This window comes from Perna viridis, chromosome 1, assembly GCF_037379345.1.
Source record: "Perna viridis isolate PV_CMFRI_1.1 ecotype Kerala chromosome 1, ASM3737934v1, whole genome shotgun sequence".
In the NCBI taxonomy this organism is placed as follows: Eukaryota; Metazoa; Mollusca; class Bivalvia; order Mytilida; family Mytilidae; genus Perna; species Perna viridis.
In genome coordinates, this window is record NC_142445.1 from 59,386,383 (window position 1) to 59,410,559 (window position 24,177).

Genomic DNA, 24,177 nt, shown 5'->3' on the forward strand with positions numbered 1-24,177 from the left:
TATTCTGATATGTTGCAGTTTGAAACTGTTCTCGTTTTACGAATTCTGTGTAGTAATAATCCAGAAATATTTCTTCTTCTTCTCGACGAATGTACTTTACCATCAACAGAACCATGCTTAAAGCATAGAAACAGAGCACCACGATGATATATATAAAGCGTCCATCGATAGAATGTTCTTCCAATACAGACTTCTTAGATGTATTTAAACATAATGAAATGTCGAAAGTTACGGCGGAGGTCTGGTTGGCGGGGAAAGGGGGGTTATCAGTATCTGTGATGTTAACTCTGCTGTCTGTAACAAAGAGATTCTTTTAAAAACGAAAAAAAAATATGCAGACGTATAAACAAAAAAGAAAGATGGACGTTTTTGTATAAATTATTACAGTGCCTCAAAAAAGAAATCCCAAGGCTCACCTCCCCCAAATCAAAATTAAGTTTGAAATTTATTTCTTATCACTATTATGGACTTTGTATTACACTCCCTGTTACTCTAGACTCACTATTAGGGAATTTTTGTTACACTATCTGTTACTCTAGACGTTTTACAGTACAATATAGGCTAGCTTTTATATGAGTTCTATTGAAATGAAATGAATAACCAATAACTAAATAAAAATTTTACAAAGATGTGCCGATAAAAACAAAGATTTCAAGTCTGTAAGAATGGAGTCAGTTTAACTCGGGCATTTCTGTCAAGTAGCGTCGATTCACTCCTAGCATCCATCATCAATAAAACAGAAGCTTTCAAGACAAAGCCAACCTGTGATGCATTTTGGATAACTTATAATTGTGTCATGCTTAAAAACAATTAAAAATGATCATTTATAATTCTTTGTTTAATGGATCCTCATCTATCTGATCAATGGTCTATCATCTCATCCGAACCACATAAAAGGCTTTACATTATCGTCTACGCTGGATGAGCATTTTCAAAAGATCTTTGTGTTTTATCTACAGAACTAATTAGTTTCATTTTTTGCATAAATTTTTAATGCCCACGTTGGTTTTCAACCTTCACTGATGGTTTCGGATCTCGTTTTTAGGGTTTTAAACATAAAATCACAAATGAATGTATTCATCATCGTATATAAATATCAAAACGTCCTCTGGGTGAAAACAAAGATTTAAAACCCAAAACATATCATTTCAAATTAACTCAGATGAGTTCCACACATAATGAAAGTTTCGGGTTAACCATTTTCGACTATCTTAAACGTACAAATAAGCACTAGCTAGTTGTTATAAATGAAATGCGTACTGAATGTTCATCACTACTAAATATGTTTTGGTTTGTTTAGTTTAACAAGAAACTGCTGAAGAAACACTTGTTTCTTTACAAATGGCTAGATGCACTAATTCGGCTATTTGTACTACCTAAGTTTCCATGTCAACAGAAACAGATCTCTACAACAGTCACGATCCTCACCATCACTTATACTTTAAAGTATACTTCATCACGAAACACGGTTATAATTACTTATAACTCAAATGTTTATCTAATATAGTGGAGCCTAGACTTATACAGAAGCTCTAATGTAGTGGAGCCTAGACTTATACAGAAGCTCTAATGTAGTGGAGCCTAGACTTATACAGAAGCTCCAATGTAGTGGAGTCTAGACTTATACAGAAGCTCCAATGTAGTGGAGTCTAGACTTATACAGAAGCTCTAATGTAGTGGAGTCTAGACTTATACAGAAGCTCCAATGTAGTGGAGTCTAGACTTATACAGAAGCTCTAATGTAGTGGAGTCTAGACTTATACAGAAGCTCCAATGTAGTGGAGTCTAGACTTATACAGAAGCTCCAATGTAGTGGAGCCTAGACTTATACAGAAGATCTAATGTAGTGGAGCCTAGACTTATACAGAAGCTCCAATGTAGTGGAGTCTAGACTTATACAGAAGCTCAGAGTAATGATATAATACTAATTGATTTATTTGATTCAGAAAGTCCTTTATGTCAGGTCTATGGAAAGTCCTTTATGTCAGGTCTATGGAAAGTCCTTTATGTCAGGTCTATGATATTTTTACAAATGTTGTTTTGTCACATTGACTACAAACAATTGATCAAAATTTTACCTTGTAGGTTTACATGAAAACATGTCTCTGTACAACTGCTATATATAAATATTCGTATGTACACAGTGTACTATGCACATATGGGTCGTAACCAATTATTGTAATTGTGTTCACACCAATATTTAGTACATTATATATATATGTCTCCCATGTGTACAGAAGTTCATTGGTAAGACCAAGGTGTGTGTATCGAAGGTCGGTGGTTAGATAGATGGTCATTGGTTAGTCGCTCTCCTCGGTTTGTTTCTGTAAGAACATATTGTGGATTTAGCTAAGTATAATTACTTCGTTTCTGTAGTGTTAAAAGACTATATTTTAGATTTCAGGAATCAAACAGTACCAAAAAAATGGAATCAAACTATAATTTTTGGGATCATTTGACTTTATACATAAAAGTCACCATACTAACTGACATCATTTATCATCTTCTTTTCTTTCTAAGGACTGCATTTTCGATAGACATTAAAAATTCCAGATACCCGAATTTTGCAAACATTCTCTAATATCCTAATTTTTACATCCACTTTCCAGTCATTGAAAATTAAAACCCTTTTGCTAACGGTCTTATAATAACCCTTCGCAAGTTCTTAAAAAAATAACCCCATTCCTCAAAAACCCGTCACCTTCACCAGACGCGGGCATGCTGGGCGTATACGTACCACCCAATTTTTTCCCCCACACAATCGCAAATTCTACCCCACAAATTTTCTTGCCTCCTATCGCCTGGCATTTAATTCTATTAACATAACCCAACCCCCACCCAACCTAAAATCCTGGATCCATCCCTGCTTACTTCTGTATGGGTTGTTGCAACAGTACCAAAGGGTGTTCCAGAAACGGTGTAATAATATTATATATATTTACTAGGTTTCAAAGAATGTCCAACTTGGACACCCATTTACTGAAAGGGGAGATTAATCCAAAATTCGTAATTTGAAATGTAAATAACCAAAATGAGCTATTTGAAGTAACCAAAAAAAAAAAAAACAAACAAACAAACCAAAACAAATAAATTTGCATTTTTCTTTCAAAATTGTACTTAATTTTAAAAAATCCATAAAATGCCACCAGTAAAATAAATCTTAATTATTTTTTTCAAATCAAATTATGATTGAACAAGCCCCTGCCTGACCATAAAAACCTGCTGTAGGTATGAGACAATGACAATCATAACAACACAGGGGGATAAAAACAAAATAACTCACTAAATACAGAACCTTACCATTAATATATTTCAACAAATCCATTCAAAACAAATCCCAAGCCTTCATCTGCCTCTAAGGTACAGCTTTATCTTTTTTCCTATTTTTATCAAAAAGGTAAAACATTCTCCCAAGACACATAAGCAAGTCAAACTGTCACATATGACCAATTACACCATGGCTTAAATTGGTCGATTGAGAAATAACTTTTGATGCTCCCCACCAAGGGCTCATTAAAAATTGATAAGTCTCATTCATTTTGAAGCGAGGGAAAAATGATGGTTGAGGCAGAAAGGACCAGAATCAATATCAGCTGATGACATGAAACAAATATTATCAAGGTAATTAGTAAATGGCCAATTTCATCCTGATTACCTAAACAAACTTTATGGGTAATCACTAATTAGGGTAGTAGTACCTTATCTATTTATAAGGAAGTAGGGTTTTTGGTTTTAATAACATCATGGCATTGTTTTTCATCAAAGAATTGAAGGTCAATATACCATAAGTCCATGATTTATCTGAGTACAATCGAACCTTGATATATATTTTAAAAAATACTGGAACAAACTGCAAATGCATTCTTTGAACAGTTGTATCTATTAAGGACACTTCTCTGAACAGTAGTATCTGTTATGGACACATTCTCTGAACAGTTGTATCTATTATGGACACATTCTCTGAATAGATGTATCATGGACACATTCTCTGAAGAGTTGTATCTATTATGGACACATTATTTTAAGCTAACACACTTCATTTGAACAAATATTTGATACTTAGTACATCAGAGGTATTATACAACTATAACACAGTCAAACAATATAAAAAATCAGTCAAGAAAAATCAGGACTTATTACTTTGTTCAATTTTGGTTCCTTCATTCTAAAAAGGAATCAAGCACTAACAATACCAACTTTTCTCTTTTGATATAAAAAAACACTTTTAGTAAAAATTATACATCTCCTTAAGTTATTGCATGAAAACCAAGTTATCTTAGAAAATGACAAAGCAGATAAAGGCAACACTGCTATTTGACTGCAAACATTCTTTCCAAGTGTACAAAAATAAAGCTCTTTTATATCTTTGTAGAACAGATCCAAAAATATAATTAAGGTAGCATAAATTCATAATCACAATCCAAAAACAACAAACATGATTCATTCAGGAGGTCATCGGTCAATGTACTGGACATTGGGGTAATAAAATCAATTCAAATATGGTCTCTATTAACCAATAAAGTATTGCTACTTCTAAATTAGTCAATAAAATATATAGCTATCTTATATGAATGATGCCTCAATTAAAAATATAGTAGCATCATTGATTAATAGGGCATTTAAACTGGCGATTTTAATCCCATGGCTGCCTTTTCTTTATTAAACATGTAAGAATCAAATGAAAGCTGAAATTCCATGTACATGTATGAGCATTAATTCCTAGCTATAATCATGCAAACATTTATTACAAACCATATTGTATAACATACTATTCACACTTCATAAAGGCCTGTTACAAGATCAAAGTTTATCATCAATTTTTGATGAAAATTTTGTCAAAGTTGTCTGCTTACACAATCAAAATCCTTCATATGGACAGGAAAGAAATCAAGCACCTACTATTTGTTTTATTGTCATTCTGAAAACTCATTTTGATTGGTCAAATTCAATCAAAGTTTGTCAAAGTCAATTAAAAAATAGAACAGAGTTCTATTCCCTCAAAGTTTGTCAAAGTCTATTAAAAAATAGAACAGAGTTCTATTCCCTCAAAGTTTGTCAAAGTCAATTAAAGTTGTGTGTCAAAGTCTATTAAAAAATAGAACAGAGTTCTATTCCCTCAAAGTTTGTCAAAGTCTATTAAAAAATAGAACAGAGTTCTATTCCCTCAAAGTTTGTCAAAGTCAATTAAAAATAGAACAGAGTTCTATTCCCTCAAAGTTTGTCAAAGTCTATTCAAAAATAGAACAGAGTTCTATTCCCTAAAAGTTTGTCAAAGTCAATTAAAAAATAGAACAGAGTTCTATTCCCTAAAAGTTTGTCAAAGTCAATTAAAAAATAGAACAGAGTTCTATTCCCTCAAAGTTTGTCAAAGTCTACTAAAAAATAGAACAGAGTTCTATTCCCTCAAAGTTTGTCAAAGTCAATTAAAAAATAGAACAGAGTTCTATTCCCTCAAAGTTTGTCAAAGTCAATTAAAGTTTTTTGTCAAAGTTTTTGATGTAGATTTACACAGTAAAAAAAAACTTAGACAAAGATTCTGACTTTGATTGTGTTCTAATGTTGTTAACCTTGAATTAAAAATACACCTTAGTTGAGTTAAAGCAATGAAGTATGGATTAGTTATGTCAGTATGAATATAAATGATGCGTGCAAGTACTGTTGTTGCTAAGCAAATTCGTAACTTTTGTGATGTAAGAGATGAGTATAAGTATTGTTGTTGCTTAGCAGACTTGTAACTTTCTACAATGCCATTAATGAATTTTAATCTGCTGATTAGTGTCTTAAGAATTGTCTCATTTCAGCATAAATGTTGGCAAACTTTTTACACTTAATGAATCCTAAACCTTTATAATTTGTGACACTACAATAAATTCTTTTATATTCAACAGTTGCTCTTATAATTAAAAAAAAAAATGGGTAACTCCCTAGATGGCTCGAAAGATAAGTGTGAAAGTTAGGAATTAAACCAAGAACAAATTTCAAGCATTACTGATATATTTGTGAATGGTACATGTTTAGTTTAAACATATTTTATTTGCATATAAACAAAAGGGATTGAACAAAAGTGAATCACACTTACGAGGTTCTCTCCTAAATACAATATAATATACAATAACAAAATGACATTGAGCATGCATCAACTGTGTATACTTATAATAATCAGTTAAATTTAAAGATAGAAAATAAAGAGAAAGAAATAGAGAAAAAAAAAAAAAAATTGACAGAAAAGTAGTGGTGATGATGATGGTGATGATGGTGGTAGGAGAGTGGGTACACAAAGTAATATCTTACAAGTTATTAGACAACAGAAAATCTCTCAGAATCTTTGATAAAGGCTAGAACGTGCTTCAATGAACTTATGTTTTGATCATATGTTAATTCCAAACTACCACGTGTAAGAAGTTCAACATCTATTGTTAAAGTATCAGGAATCCAGTTAATGTGGTTTAAAAGGCGTGCTCTTATTTCATCATATAACGGACAATGAAAAAAGAAGTGATTATCATCTTCCATTCTTCCGCATCTACAAAAAGGTGCATCCACTATATTCATTCTGTGCAAGTCATGCTTTAAGGAAGATACAGAATGTCTTAGCTGGGTCAGAATAATATTTAGTTTCCGTGGACCAAAAGAAAAATGCTTTGGAACTTGCAAGATATTTGTATTACTTTTAAAAGCGGGCTTGAACTTAGAAATTGAATCTAGTTCTCTCGTGCAGATATCGAGTTTATTCCATTCTTTAATTGTAGAAGGAAAAAACGACTCGCTTGTCACAGATAGTCTACAAAAAGGCTGCATAATGTCATTTCCATTTCTAAGTGGGTAATTTGTAAGTGACTGGATTTTAGGTGGAATTAGATCGCATAGGTACGCAGGTGCATTTTTATGTTCGATATTATACATCATGTTTAACTTTCTCCTATTACGTCTCACTTCTAATTTTTCCCAACCAGTTTCTCCGTAGAGTTTTTCTGAGTTGGTGAAGATAGGTAAACCTGTCACTATTCTAGCAGCTTCCAATTGAAGTCTTTCTAATTTAGACGAAAGACAAACCCCACAATTATCCCAGACTTCAGGAGCATATTCTAGTATGGGTCTAATGTAAACTAAGTATAATTTCTCTAATGTATTACGGTTAAGTTGGTATTTTAGCTTTCGCAAGATATTCAAGTGTTTTTTAACACTAGTTACAACGTTTTCAATGTGATCGTTCCATTTAGCATTGCTACTAAATGTAACACCAAGATGTTTGTGACAATCTGTGATTGGAACGCTTGTACCGTTTAAGGAGAAATTAAAATCAGGCTTTTCGATGTTTGAAAATACCATAATCTCAGTTTTGTCCGGATTAAATGACATAAGCCATTTGTTTGACCATTTGTCCAGTTCCACCAAATCATGACTGATAACAGAAAATATCTGCTCTCTATCAGAGTCAGAGTAACTGAAAGAAGTGTCATCTGCATACAGTCTGCACAGAGATGTCAAATTCCCTGCAATATCGTTTATGTATATTATAAAAAGGAGAGGACCGAGGACCGAGCCTTGAGGAACTCCAGCCGACAGAGAGCAGCTGTTAGAGGATGATGTGTTTAGAATCACCTTTTGACGTCTATCTAATAAATAACTTTTAAACCAGTTAACAAGATTTCCTGATATACCATACGAATCTAGCTTACACATAAGACCTTTATGCCAGACTTTATCAAAAGCTTTGGAAAAATCGCAAAAAACAAAACAGTTAATTTCTTTTTTCTCAAGTGAATTTAGGATGTTACTATAAATTTCAAGTAGTTGGTGGACAGTCGAATGTTTTGGAAGAAAACCAGATTGATATTTGTAGATGAGATTGTTGCTGTGAAGATGGTTGTACACATATTTGAAAATTATTCTTTCCATTATTTTTCCAACACAACTTATTAATGATATGGGTCTATAATTGGATGGTAAAGATGTATCACCCTTCTTGAAGAGAGCAGTCACATTTGCCAATTTCCAACTAGTAGGAAATTTGCATTGCTGAATAGATTTATTAAAAATTTTCTGCAATGGGAGAGCGATTTTATCAGGACACAGCTGAAGCATTTTATGACTGATAACATCGGGTCCAGATGCTTTATTTGGTTTTAGAACCTTAATAATATCAATAATTTCAGACTCTTCTATATGTACGTCCGATAATTTATGATTTGTTCGGTTTTGAAATTCCGGGACTTGATGATTTTCTTCATCCAATTTAGTGATTGAACAGAAATATTTATTTAGTAATGCACACTTCTCGTCATCTGCATATGCTATATCATTTAAATCCTGATCGTTTATAATATTCTGAAGTGGGGGTATAGAGTTGGAACCTTTGTTTGACTTTATCAACATTTTCATTATTTTCCAGTACGCTTTGGGGTTGTTAACATTTTCTAAAATGAAATTGTCCAAATTACTTTCGAATTTTTCTTTTGCTGATTTTTTAAGATTATTAACTCTATTTCTCTGCCTCTTGTACTTAAGAATGTCATCGTCGGTTTTTGATTTTAATGCCCTTTTCCGTAAACGGTCACGTTTTCTTATTTCCCTTCTTAATTCGTTATTAAACCACGATTTGTCATTTCGTCTGATGGTAACTTCCCTAGTTGGAATGGACCTCCCCGCGACGGCCAGAAATGTTTCTGTAAATATATCAGTCATTTGATCTACATCTGTACCGTCGGGAAGGAGGGCATTCCAATCCAGAGCCTGTAAATCAGCTGAAAACTTTTCTTTATTCGTTTTATCATACAACCAAATATGTCTTTTAAAGGCTACGGATTCTTTATGTGGGCACAGTAGGTATACTACAGCTGCATCGTGGTCCGATATTGATCTCGGAACATCAAAAACATCAGAAAAGCTGTACGACAATGTATCACTAATAAGTATAGGGTCTAATAAAGATCTACGTTGGTCAGTTACTCTTGTTGCTTTCTTGATCACATTAGTGAGATTAAACAAATTCATTGTGTCGAGAAGTCTATTATTTTCTCTGACAAGTAAATCCGTATTCAAATCTCCACAGATCACTAAACCGTGACTGGTACATGTATCTTGACATCAGAAAAATCTTTGTCACTTTTTTGTTAACAAGACTAATTACATGTGACTATTGATGAAAAAATCAATAGATTATGTGAAAAGCCTATCTGGCTGTCATGATTTATTAATATAAAAAAAACAATGCTGAATGTGTCTAAGTATCAATATAGATTCAACAGTTGTTTACAAATAAAAGGCTTCCTTTAAATGGTTGTGAAATCAAGTTGAAATGTTTCAAAACAATTTTTATCCAATATCCAACTTGCCTGTATTTTTCCCTAACAAATATAGTTTCCTACAGAAAAAAGTACATGTAAATATTTCTACACGTAACAGAACTATTCCTGTATTTCCATTTAAGTAGCAGTCCAGAAAAAATTATGCAAAATGTGATTTATGGTTGGAAAGCCTACATATTTTTATTTTTGATGTTTTATCTAAAATGTTAAAGTAAACAGAAATTAGCATGTGGCTTTCCTTATAACCTCTGTCTTACGAGATAAAACATATATAGAATGCACTGTAGAATTCAAAATAAAGAGAGATAACTCTGTAAATGACACTAAAATACAATTTTCAATGTGGAATATCTCCTAAAGGCAGACAGATGGGAATGAATAATTATACATTTCATCATTAAGACCTATAGGCAACTTAATGACAAAAATAAAAATATAAAGCCTTTTTTTAGGATGTATCACATATTACAGATTGCATGATTCTTTCAAAGACTAACACTTAACAGCTATAAACATCCTGCAAAAACTTTTAGGAAAAGTAAAATTATTTTTCACTCTGCAACACCTTCTATTTTAATTGTTGATGTAATAAAGTTAAATTATCTCCCATATACAACCAGAAATCAGAAAAATGTTGATGCTTATTTCTAGATGTCATAATTGTATATGTTATGCCTGCAGAGGTGTACTTAATCGGATTATCCCAAACAATTCTGGTAAATGTGGACACAATATTCAATCCTGATACAGCTCTGAGTTTTGGTTGCAATATATTAGACACAAGATTTTGACCAGAATGGAAATGGTCAGATAACTTAATTAACTTGTAATAACACTTACATGAGGTTACATGGACAAACAAAGGGATGAACAGACAATTTAATTTCTATATAAAATTTTGTGTCTGTAGGGAATGATAAATAAAAATATAAATGTATCTTAACTCAAAGGAAACAAACAATTTGTAACTAGTTCAATGGCAATTGTAGGAAGTGTTTGAAATCAGAAATAACTCCATTTTTTTTTAGAATAAAGTTCAATAACTGAACATTGTATCATCCAAATTAATAAAAATCTAAAGGGACCCTACATTAATAAAGGTAAACAATACAGTAAAGTTGCATGAAAATTGCAAAGCTTATTTCAAGCTATTACACAAATGAAGGAAGTCCTCCCTTTGTCAGAAATAAGTCCCCAAACTTAGAAATGAACAATCTAAAATTTATAACAATTAAAAAGGAGCATACATCAATAGAAATAAATAGTTTCCCAAAGTTTGGGCCCTAGCACTTAGTCCAAAAAACCACAAATTCATCCCTTCTAATATATTAAGTTCTTCTCTAAATAATAAAATAAAAAATTCATGAAAATTGAATGGTAGCATTTTTGAGTTTTTGCATAACGTACTGACAAACAGAAAATGGTAAACAATGATACATTCCATCTAGTAAGACAGGAAAATAAAAACAAACTAATCCCAAAAAAAGTTTGATCGTCCTCAGAATTTTATATAAATAATCAAAAGGCTATTACATGTACATGAATAAAAAACATTATTTCCCCAGTAATCCTGGGCCATACATATTACAAACCAAATCTAACAAGATAATAGATATTAACATGGAATAAATTGTATATAACTATTAATCACCATTTGGTCCACAAAGGCATTTAACAAATCAGTGTGCATAGATTTTGTTGTAGTTCACCAAAAACAAAAGAAATAAAAAAGAAAACTACAAGAAACAAGTCCCCCACTCCAACTTTCCTCCTCAGAAACCATATAGGAATACATATTCAGAATGAAATGGGAAATAGGAGGTTCATAATGGCTTCATCTGATGCAAGTTTTATCAAATTGCATTCAATGATTTCATTGGAGTTCTAGATTAGAAGATGGTTTCCCCTTGTTTGATGAATAACCAAGTTCATGTCTTGCATTCAGAAACCCAAAAAAGTAGTTCAGATGGAGGTACAAAATAGCCCCATGTAATAAAGATATGGTGTGCAAGTTTCATCAAATTCCATTCAATGGTTTTAGAAGAGTTGCAGATAGAAACAATGGATGAACAGACAGACAGACAGTCAGACAGACAGCCTGATTATTATATACCTCCTGCTTTTAGGCATGGGGTAAACACTGACAAACAATACAGCAAATATAGATCTTAATAAATTGTAAGGGACTATAAAAATTACTTTCTAATAACTACTGCAAAACAGGAATTTTGTGGCATTTTTTTCATTTATTATGTTCACAGTAAAAATGTAATAAAAATATGTCACTAATATAACCATCTTAGTTGCTTATTAAAGGATTGTATGATTCATCATGAGTAAAATGAAATGCTTTTATAGGATTGGCTACCTCAAAAATCGATGAAAATGGAAGCAGACAAAAATGGCCAGTTTGTTTTATTTTTTACATATGTAAAAGCTGTCACAAATATCCACCAGATAATGTTATACAAAATTATAGGGATCAACATAAAAAAACAACAGAACAATCATTAAGCAAAAATAAGATTGTATGTGAACAATACTTAAAAACACTTAGCTATACATACATTCATTGTTTTATCAAGTAAAGCCCTTCAATTCGATTAGCTCTTTTTCCAGGCACTGAAAAATAATTACATTCATTTTCGCACATCTACATATGATGAATAATTAATTTATACATATCCAATATTATTTTTGTGAAACAGAACCTTTGCATTACAATTTGATTAAGATTCATGCACATATGGTGCAAAAAGCAAATGTACACAGCTTGAGACAGAAATAACAAAACCTGTGATTGCATAAAAATTCCTTCTGTACAAGTATACTTGAACTTACTGAATACAACCTCATCTATCACACATTTTAGGAAAAAAATAATCACAAGTTCATCTGAAAAAAAAATGGAGTCAAAATATCAATATTAGTTACAGCAATGTTGTACAGTATAGTCACAAATACTGATGATATCATTTAATTAATAACTGTGTGAGAAGAAAAATAAATCACACATTTGGTTTAAGAATAATAGTCTACTTAAGAATCATGCAATGCTACTCGGATACTGTAGAGAGGACAAAATAATATTTATCATAAAAATTGATTAATTAATAAATGCAAACGCATCGGAGAAATTCCATATTTTATTTGTATTGAATCCCATAGCAACCTTACAATGATTAATAACGGTAAACCAAGACCCTGTCACTTGCAAATAAGATACCTAGAAAGCTAACCCCCTGGTTTTGCATATAAAGAAGCCTGTTAAGAAAACTCCAACAACAAAAATCCAAAGTGGATTTGGAAAACTGCTTTAGTTATCTCTCTTTACCATAAGTTAATATAGCTTAGACCAAAACTGCAACATGCGGTAGTGCAATAGATAGAAATATTTATATTTTTGCAGAACATTATTTTGATCAAGGTTTCTAAATGAAGGGGCTGGAAGTATTTCTGTCCATCCTTTGCCTGATTCTCAATTAGTAAGCTACTTCATAGGAACTACACAGGCAAATGTGCCACACATGAGAATCATATGGTTTGCATCATATGATTATCATATAAATCGAGCACCATATGATAATCATATGTTTCTCACAAACATATGATTGTCATATGTTTTTTAACCAAAATTACCATATGAAAATCATATGATAATCAAGTGACTATCATATGTTAAATATCATATGATTACCATATGATTATCATATGAATTGAGCACCATATGATTATCATATGTGGCACATTTGACTGTGTACATATATCTAGCTGTATCCCCAGAATGAGGTTGGTTTATCATTGACCAGTCTATCTCTAGCTACAAATGCAGTAAATGATGAGACACAGTTTCCTATAAAATGTTTGGATTTCTGTAGTATCCCTACATCAATGATGGGTAGATGAGGGTCTAAATGGTGTAACTTAACCTGAAATGAGAAGAAATCTGTGAGTAAGGTAGCATCTAACACGAGTGGGAAGGAAACACTAGAGAAGTCTCACACCTGCTGTTATAGATATTGTGTCAGTCTATAGTCTATGCAGAGGAACTGGACAGACATCTTAGCACGAGAGTTTGAGATTGACCAATATTTAAATCTCAATGGTGGTATATGTAGATATTTTTATATCATGGTTAATCCACAAAATATAGCAATATTTCATTAAAGAATAAAAATCTGTGCAAGTTTTCATATAGGCAAAATCTGACGATACATGAGGAAACTGAGGTTAATATGGTTAACATGCAGACTGTCTCACATATCTGGAAAGTCATGAGACATTTCTATACTCCAGGTGAGTATATTTTCTCACTTTCGAGACATTAAGAATCTAAAACCACAAGGAATAAAAGACCAAGGAAACTCAGATACACAAGGGTAAGATTAAACATTGAAATCTTACCCTTGGGTGTCTGTAATTTCCTAGTGCATGTATGGCATTTTCTAGCAGTGTATGATTGATTTCTCTTTAGTGAGAAAAGGATATCCATATTTTTCTTTAGCCATGTGAAAATTTCTTATGTATTTAGATTAAAATATTTTCGTTTTTTTGTATATGCAGTGTAAGTGATTGTTTAAACCTTATATCGTTTACCCTCCCATCACACCCCTAGACCTACTTCGCATACCCTATACAACACCCCTAGATCTATATTGCATACCCTATATCACACCCCTAGACCTATATCACATATCCTACATCACACCCCTTGACCTGTATCGCATACCCTCCATCACACCTCTAGACCTATATCACATACCCTATTCACACCCCTAGACCTATATCGCATACCCTACATGTACATCACACCCCTAGACCTACATCACATCCCTACTTGGAGCACACTTAAATTATACTTAAAAAATATTTTATTATATATATATTTAACAAGACATGTCAAATTGTGAATCACATGCCGTATCAACCCTCAACCTTCATTCCCCCTCAGGCCAATGGCCCTTGGGATGATATAGGAGTCTCTGGCTGATACAGATGTTGGGATGTAATATTCTGTATAAAGGAATTTAAACAAACAGGGTGTTATACATTGGCATACTAATCACAAAATCAATTTCAAAAGTGAGAAAAAGAATCAAACATTGCACGATATTGTGGTGTTATATTCTTTTAAAATATCTCTTTAATTGATCTTTTTAATTAAAAAATGTATTATGTACATATAGGTGAGATTATACTTCATCAAATTGTAATTACAAAATGTATTTATAGTTTATACACCAACTAATCCTTAAAAATATATTTACCACATGTTGCATAATTAGATTATGTCTTGGTTTGTAAAAGCATTCAAAATAAATAATAAAATGTTTGAAATGGAACATCTTGATAGGACTGCACAGGTTGAACCCAAACAGAAAAGGCAAGTATGTACACTAAATTCAACCTGGATTCATTGCTGAGTTTATCATATAATATTTAACAACGTACATAGTTGAGATAAAGAATGACCAAACCCACTGTGTTAACCCAAACTTTCTTTTATTCCTTATGAATATATAATGTTTTGCAATAACAACTTAGAAAAGAAAATAGTATTATTCAGAAAGGTAGAGGAGACTGGCTCCATTTTATTTTTACTGATTTCAATACTGTCCTATCATCAATATATATTCAACTTCTTGAGAGGTGATGAATAAAAATGAACTTGAACTAACCTTAGGTCCAAATATATCTGTAAATTCTGTAATTAGAGTTTTCTGGTCAGTTGCAATAAATAAATGTTTCACTTTGGTTTTTTCTACTATCTTTTTGGTTAGTCTAAAAACATAAGAAATAATGGTTTATAACAACTAGTGATTTGATAATTTCTGATAACACAACAATCCAAATTTTCAATAAGAAAATGGGTCACAACTGCTGAACAGTAAATGTTACATACACTGTAACAAATCGTGAAAGTTACATACACTGTAACAAATCATGAATGTTACATACACTGTAATAAATGTGAATGTTACATACATTGGAATAAATCGTGAATGTTGCACACACTGTAATAAATTGTGAATGTTACATACACTGTAATAAATCGTGAATTTTACATACACTGCAACAAATTGTGAATGTTACATACAGTGTAATAAATCATGAAAGTTACCCATACTGTAATAAATCTTTTTTTCATGTCATACTGATTTTTTTTACAGATCTGCTTGACCTTTAATTGCAAAAACGTTATAATTTACAAAATGTGACAACAAATCCCAACACATCCCATGCAAAGGACAAGGTATTAAAATTTCTTGTACCTGTTCTTTAATAAAAGGATGTTAGATCTTGTCTTACCTCATAACCTCTGATGTAGAAGGGTAGCAAAGATTCTTCGGTAATTTATTATAATTTTTATAACCTAAACACTGAGGTGATGACATATATCTAATCTGGTCTTTGGAATGTTCACATGCTCGCTCCTAAATAAAAAAATACCAATTGATTATGAAAATAAACAATCGGGCCCCAGTGTAAAAAAAACTTGAACATTACTTATGTTGGAGAAAATTCTGAGTTATTTGCGACATCATCAATTCCAAAGACTTTTTATGAAGTATTTTTACAGAAGATGTAGTAAGTTTCATCAAAAACCTCCCACAAATCTTATATTTTTACATGGGGGATTCTACATTTTTCATTGATTTTGTGAGAGTCTCCCCACTAAAAAGGGAGGCTAAAAAATAGGGTAGCAGTAATGTGTATATTCCATAAGAATGTACACGTTTGTTGAATTAAAAACTTTAATTAGGTTTAGATTGTCTACAGGAAACAGATTGATTGCAAACTAGTTTTCAGCAGCATATTTAATGGGTAAACTGTTTTATTTATCCCTTTTTTTAAACAAAATAGGGTACATTTTGGACTATCAAAAAAACTGAATATCTTTTAATGACAAGAATACATCGGCAACAAGAACAAAGTGTACATATTTAATTTCTGACATCTAAAATACTTCTAAAATTTACTTTCGAAAAATGTTTTCATGCAGATTTACATAGAACTGATTTAGATTTTAAAATAATTTGGTGACTTAATTTACCAGTGTCATATCCTTACCCAATCTACACCATTCCTTAGATGTATACCCACGTATGGTTCATCACCAAACATCTCTTTCATGTGGCCATCAATTTCACCTTGTATTTTATCGGACCATTGTAAGTACTGCTGTAATGGGACATCTTCCTCAGCTACGGGGAATGTTGCAGGAGCACCCCTCATGGCAAGTACTGGGTATTTCTCTGGTGGATATCTATTAATAATTCAATTTGATATGAAACAAACTTTCTGATTGGTTGGTTCTCTGAGCAAACCAGTTTATTTGGTATAACCTGAACCTGGTTTGGTACTACGACATCATTAATGTTGATAGGTCCAAAATCTACTATTCAAATAATCGAAATGACCTTTGGATTAAGAATAAAATCTTAATATTTGGTCTGTCACACATTAGAAATTAAATCATAATGAATGTTTCTAATATCTGAATAGGTTATACTCAATGACCTGATTTGGGCCAGTTTACACATTTTATGAACTGCTTCATGGTTTGTAAGTGTAAACTGCAGCAATCCAGGTTATTTCATACAATCTGTTAAAAAATTAGAAGCAACTCTCAAAAAATACACTTTGTAATGCTGAGAACTGAACAATTTGTATGTACATTTTATTCTTGTTTTGTAATTCCTTTCATACCAAGTTATTAGGTTTGTTTCTAAGTAATGTCCCCTACAATGTCATGTTACATCTCATATACATGTACTTACAAACTCTTGTGAAAGTACTTTATTTGTTGATACCAATTTTCGCAGACCTAGATCTTGCATTTGTTGATTTGACAACTCCATCATAAAAATGAAAGGGAAATATCCCCAATATTTCCAAAGTATATTTTAAGGAGGTAGACCTAGGGTAAGGGACACAACTCTTACAAATCATTTGGAACGTTTGTATTCACCATTTTACATCAATCTCATGTAAGCATCAAAGTAACTTCAACTGATTTCATCCTGTTTCTAAGGAAAGTTTGAAAGGCTTTGGTGAAATTGAATAAGATACAAACATATCACTGATTTCAAGAGTTATTTCCCTCACCTTAGGTCTACCTCCTTAATCAACAGTCCAAACTTCACCTTTGCAATTTCAAAGTATGGTTCTGGAAATTTATAAACTTATCTATTAAAAAAGGGAGACAATAATTTTTAAATAAAAAAAAATCAGAAATAAAAGTGCTAATATAAGCAGCTTCTCTTACTCTGTCATGAAGTTGTTGACATCTGCATAATACACCTGTAAAGGTTGGATTTCATCAAAGTCAACACCATATTCATCCCAAAAAGGGGTAAAGGGATTTCCTGAAATTTGGTCAATTGAATAGTACAAATCAATGCAAAAAGCAAAACAAAACATAAAGCAATATCAAAGAAAGGATATGATTTATTGTGCTATAAAAGCCATAGATTACTTTCAGTGATTTTTCCCAATTGGAACAACATGCCAGTGTTTGCTTAGGTCTCAATTTATTCTATTTGAATGTAATTATTTGTACTTTGAAAATCATAATACATTTTATTACATACATTACTTGATGTATTTAAATTTATCTTTTAATGTACATACCTATCATAGTTTTATTTTATGTCAGATTTAATGAGGATATAAAAAAACATGTAACATGTACTTCACATAGATTAAAAAAATTAATAGACAGCCTATACACTAAGCTACCATTTTTCATTTCACATGTTGCTCCTCTTGGGGCATAACAGAATCCAATCCTTTTTCCTGGGGGCCAGTGTTCAGGAGCTAATTCTGCCATGAAATCCCTGGCTAGAATCACTTTGTGAAAGTCAGCTATTGGTTCTAACTTAAACCATTCATCAAAGGGGATATTTTTCTGTAAAACAAACAAATAATTAAAAAAATTAACATTATGATAGTGTTATATACTCAGAATAAGTATTGAACTGCAAAACAAATTCAAAAAAAGGAAAATCAAGCTAATCATTTTGTCAATAAACAATAGACCATATAGGTATCTCTATCTTGCATTAACGTTATATACCAGCCATTTGATATGAAAGATGTCATACTGTATGATCAATACTAATGCTGAGGAGCTGTTTCCCACTTTGACTTACTATGTCTAAGATGAATATGAGCTTTATCAGATCTATTGTTACAGAGAAGAAAGTTATAGGACACCAAAAGATGCAAATTCATAATATACCGGTAAGCTCCTGATACCAATAAACTTTTTGGTCCTGGTGAACTAAAAATTGCACATCTCCATTTTAACAAAGACCATACCAAACATATCCAAATTACAATATAATAATTTTAAATAAGTGTAAAGCCAACCATGTCATGATACTTGCATAAGTCCTAAATCCTGGTAAAACAAGTGTCCTATTGATTTTCTTCGCAAAAGACAGGCCTCCAAGAAAATGGTCCCCTTGATTACCAAATCGCCCTAGAAGTAAAAAATAAAAAATTATAAATAATGAACAGGCTATTTTAGCAACAATGAGATTAAATAAATTCTTTGGAAGGGTTGTAATCTCATGCACCTTCTCTCCAGTGAGATTCTATGAAGTGTTGATTTAAAGGTGTGGGTGTACAAGCACTATATATATACAGCTAAATATAGATTTCAATGATCTAGTTAAAACTCACTCATCAAAGTAATCCTGATAATCTGACAACATAACAGCACCACCTGGTGTTGAAAAATATACTAAGTTAACTTAAAAAAGAACTTCTTGTACATTGCCCATGAAAATTTTTCTTTTAAATGATATGATAAACAAGTTGGAACTACTATGGACTAATATTATAAAACTATAATAAACAATTTTCTATCAATTTCATCACTTTTTAATAAAATTATCAGCTAAAGAAGTGTTTTTTTTAATACTAAAAAATCATATAGCAGTACTTCATGAACTGTGATAGCTAGATCAAACCTGATTTTTACTTTGCACAGTTAAGCACCTTAATGATCACATTCACATACTCCAAGAGCCCCTACACTGGACCTCAAATAAAAAGTATTTGAAAAAATGTGTGTAAACGCTCTTACTTCCATAAAAATCTGAAGGATAAATATTTTTTTCCATGACACATCTTTGGATTAAAAAAAAAAAAAAAACAGACGATACTCAAATTTGGAATGGGAAATCAAGCAGGAATCATTGACCAATGTTAACCTCAATACCAACAAGCAATGTGGATAAAAGTGCGGAAAACTGTTATTTCTATGAATGTTTTCAAAAAAGTCAAAGGAATGGAAAGGTACCATAAGTAAACTTGATCTGTAACTCATGATTGTAGACTCACATACCAAAAAATAAGTTCAATATCTGCAAGTGTTCAGAAAAAAAATTGTGGAAAACTTAGGTTGGACTAACAGACAGATAGGTAAAACAAATTGTAACCACCACAACTTCATTACTTAGGGTATAATTATCATATTGATTTATAGGAGCAGAATTTCTCATTAATCATAAAGTTAAACAAAGTTTGTACTTAGTTGATGATGACAGGAATATACAATTTGTACAAGATGGCTGAACAGAAATACATATCCAAATTTATCCTTTACATGTAATATATAAACTTCTAACACAAAGTACATTTGGAGTAACATTTAATATCATAGACAAGAATAATATACACTGTCAGGCCACTGACTGACTCAATTTTCAATATCTTTGTTTACAAGTCAAAAAGTTTGTCTTTTAAACCCTTCAGTTTCCATTTAACCAACTGCCACAAGGTTAAACTATTCCTTGTTAAGTTTTTCGATGAAACTACCACAGAACCTATCCGACATATCTAGAGTACAAACTACATACGATTTCTAGTGCTAACACCAAGTACTTTTCATTAATTGTGTCTAATTAATCAAAAGTTTTATTTTTAAGTAGAAAAAACAACAGGTGTATTATTTCTTTAGTCTAATATATACATGTTACAAACCATATGGTGTACAATATCAATATAATTGATTAATCTTCAGAAAGTATTACACATGTTCTACAAAGTAATCTTAAGGTAGATCATACCTATTACATATGGCAATGTGTATATAACTCCTCAAGCTTACAGCCTAATTTCTAAAATCCCTTATCCAGCTTTTTACACTATGATCAAAAAGCTCTTTAGTAGCTTACAGTTAGAAAAAAAAAATTCTTTTAAATTTGATGACTAGTACATGTAACACATGCAGAGCTTAATTTCTAAATACAGAATTCTATGGCAACTTGTGTTTTTATTTTTGAATTAATCAATAATGTCTATCCGGATATCGGCTCAACGCCAATCTACAGAAAAGAAAAATACTATTATATGAACAGAAAATCATTCAAAATATACATTAACATGTAACATTACATCCCATTACAGTATTCATATGTGTTCATTTTCCGCAATTATGATTCCCAGATGAAGTCTGTAGAACCACATAGGCTTAGTTGCATTTATTTGCTTTTACTAAAATACATACCTACATGTAAACTTAACCATCAATGAATGGTTAAAACCTTACTAAGAGTTACTGTATTTCAAACATATTTTCTTAATCATTTTCAAAATCAAAAATTCCAGATTCAAATAGCTTGATTCAAATACAAAAAAACTAAATGAAAAGAAAACCAAAATAGAGTACATGTACAATATTTCAATAGTTTTTGCATCCTAAATCAAAGGTCATCTATAAGAAAGTGAAATTTTTCAATAAAAGTAAACATAAACAAGGTAGGTCCAGGACCTTGGTAAATGATATTTTAAAGATAGAGGGTCCAGGACCTTGGACCTGTGCCAATATCAGCCCCTGATTAACATCCATTTGACAGATTTTCTACAATGAAACTTTATCAAATAAAATATAGAATTGTATCTAAAAGATTCTAGTGTAAAAGTTCTTGTATCCATTATCTGCCTGTAAATAGTTTTTGCTTAAGTAAAGTTGTTTTAAAACTTTAAACTGAACATGTACATTTAATTCAGACACGTGAGCACTGTTAAAACTGGAGATTAATCAAAGAAACGAAACATACACCCGTACCTAACTGATAAGTCACATGACCAAATCAGATTTTTTATAAATGAACTATTTTACGATGCAAAAACAAATCAAATCACTCACGACTGATATCATATTGCTCCTTAACATAACAGTTCTTTCATATAAAATATCTTTTAAAATGAAGTCCTTTGTTCTTTATTTTTGAATGATTGCTGCTAGTTTGTGTGATTAGTACGGGACTATGCACATGTAAAATGTGTAACTAACAGATAAGACCTTATAAATATACAAAGATCAAAGTGTAAATTACCCATGCACAAACAAAAAAAGATGTAACCATTAGGGTCCCATTCCAAACCTGCAGACAGACAAAGTGTAGTCAGGATACCGGAGCTCAACAAAAGCTTCCACATCACACATAAAATCTGAGGAAAATAAGGAAAAAGAATATTTTTTTTAAAAATTAAAAAAAAAAAGCTAATATAGGATAAAGTTCTCTTAATGGATATAGACATATATATACATACAATAAAATCTTTGAATCACAAAGAGAGGAATTTCAACATAAGAAATGAAAAGAAATCCTAAGCATATGTTCAAATGACTAGGTTGGTCACATGGAAACTTTAATACCTGCATAGGCATGACAAGACTCGTCACCTAAAGCAAAGGTCTAGATTTTTAGAAAACTAAGCTCAAGTAACATACAAGTAAGCTTTGACCTTCAAAAATTTTAAAGCAGGAGTTCTCTCTAAATTTTCTCAGAGTGGGAGATTTGAAGAGATTTTGTTTTAGCGACATTTTTAATGTTTAACAACAGGCTTTATTGAAACTAAATTCTATTTTCACTGCAACCATTACTCATGATTACTCCCCTTGAAGAGGACACACAATGTTTCCCTGTATTACAATGATAGTACATGTAAATTAGTGGTCTCTATCACAGGTTCAATTTGTTTTGACAAGAATAGACATTTTTTCGTGTTTCCAACTATGACTTCTTTTTTTTTTTTTAAAATGAGTAACGGGAAGTAACTCTTCCAACCCAACAGACTAGTTTACTGTCTGACTGGAGCAATGGATAGCAGTTGACTTCAAATTCAAATATTTGATTTATTATAGCTGTGGTAAGTACTTGAATACTTTTAAATCATTTATTTAAAATCATTTAAGTACTTACCAAAGTGTAAATAGTTTATGTTTCAAAGAAAAATGTTTACTGTTCTCCCTTTCCCCAATGAGACCGCCAACCAGCTTGTCATGTGTTGGTGGGATAAGTCCCTTAATTGAAAAAAAACTAGCTACAAAAGCATGCATTCCATACAAAAACTACTATTGCAGTAGTTTATTACAATTTTAAACCAAGATTTCAAATAAAACAGAAAAAAATTCTGAATGCATGGCTTAATTATCAGCATTGACAGTACATTATTAAAGCTGAGGAAATTTTTTTTTTTTTTTGAAATATCATGCAGGTCTGGTTGAAAGTATGATATCTAACACCTACATTATTAATCCCTTTTCAGATTAATATATTGAATGTCAGGCAACCAAAAAAACCTCATCATACAATAACTTTTTTTCAGAATCAAGAGTTAAGTTCATGAATTGTTCGTATTTTGCCATTTTTGGAAATTGAGAAAATGAACAAACGAAAAAGAAAAAAAGAAAAATAATTAACTACTTCAATGACTCAAAAATTAATGTGTCACAGCTTCTAACACAGCTCATCTGAATTATGACTTAGTACTTTTAACCAGTCTCGTATTGTAAATCCAATATCCATCTCTGAATTAAAAAAAATCATGCCGGTTACACATTCGTGATTGGAGTTGTAATTTTCTTTTATATTTGGAGTCTGATACTGATACATTCTGATAAAATGAATTTGCACAAGAAAATTGTCAGTATGTGATAAAATTTTACATACAGGAGCCCAAGGTGCCAACAGGAGTCTTGTGAAATCAATGGACTAGCTCCGATTTCTGCATCGCATCGAATGGTTGGGTTAGTAATAACAGGGGACTGAAACAACGATAGCTGTCGTTGATTTGGTATATAAAATGTGTTGTTTCGTACCAATGGTTGTTTGTACCATTGTTATAGCAAGGATTTTTATAGTAGCTCCCGGGTAGTAGACAACAGGAACGGATTCAAGGATGGACGAGCCGGGTGAACGCCTAAAATTAGGAAAACTATTTTTATTAAATGAAATTTTTGATTTTCACTAATTCTACCCTCAAAAATATTGTATTTTGTCTGTTAAATCTAGGAGTTAAATATAGACTTATATTTAACTCCTTGGTTAAATTAAGCGTGTATTTTGAGATGGCTATGGTAAAGTTTTGGGTTCACTGCCATTAAATTTATGAGTTATTTTGTTTAACAGCACGACTGTGGTTTAATTCTCCATTGCTCTAGTTTGTGGGAGTTTTATTTTTTTTTTCTTGTTTGTGTTTGTTTGTTTGTTGGGGGGGGGGGGTAAATTACTAAGTTTACTGTGAAAAATACTAATCAAATTAATTATTTTTTACATTAAAAATTTGCTTTTACATAAAATTCTTCCACGTGAGACAATGGGGACTGTGTTCCAAAGGCTAGTATGTATGCTAACTATTTCAGTGTTTTCAGATAAATATAAAAGTTGTACCATGCAGTTGCTCTGAAACATTAAAAAAGAACAGTGTGTTCGCGAAAGGCAACAACAGCCAGTCTAATCAAAATTAGACCTTGCGTTTATTTTTTTCTTTCGAGAAAACAAATAAGAATCGGAGAGCTAATTTTATAATTAGACCGGCCTTTCTGTCTATAATCAATGGACAAATG

At 31.6% G+C, this 24,177-nt stretch overlaps 1 protein-coding gene across 5 annotated transcripts; it reads right to left on the bottom strand.

The window, feature by feature from the left end:
• Positions 1-113: 113 nt before the first annotated feature.
• On the bottom strand, positions 114-23,394 carry LOC148629622 (GDP-fucose protein O-fucosyltransferase 1-like). 5 transcript variants are annotated; one of them, XM_088554322.1, is made up of 10 exons: positions 23,282-23,371; positions 22,532-22,632; positions 21,662-21,776; positions 18,701-18,795; positions 18,051-18,219; positions 17,578-17,677; positions 16,380-16,575; positions 15,618-15,742; positions 14,987-15,089; positions 10,791-13,237 (listed from the first exon to the last, which is right to left on the bottom strand). In XM_088554322.1, the coding sequence occupies exons 3-10, from the start codon at positions 21,762-21,764 to the stop codon at positions 13,076-13,078; spliced, it is 1,053 nt and encodes a 350-aa protein (XP_088410448.1). In that variant the 5' UTR covers positions 21,765-21,776; positions 22,532-22,632; positions 23,282-23,371; the 3' UTR covers positions 10,791-13,075. The 5 variants fall into 5 exon arrangements, with proteins under 5 accessions (XP_088410457.1, XP_088410448.1, XP_088410475.1 ...); XM_088554331.1 differs by lacking the exons at positions 10,791-13,237; positions 22,532-22,632 and adding an exon at positions 114-294 and having other exon boundaries at positions 23,282-23,394; XM_088554349.1 differs by lacking the exon at positions 22,532-22,632 and having other exon boundaries at positions 10,791-12,203; positions 23,282-23,394.
• Positions 23,395-24,177: the final 783 nt, after the last annotated feature.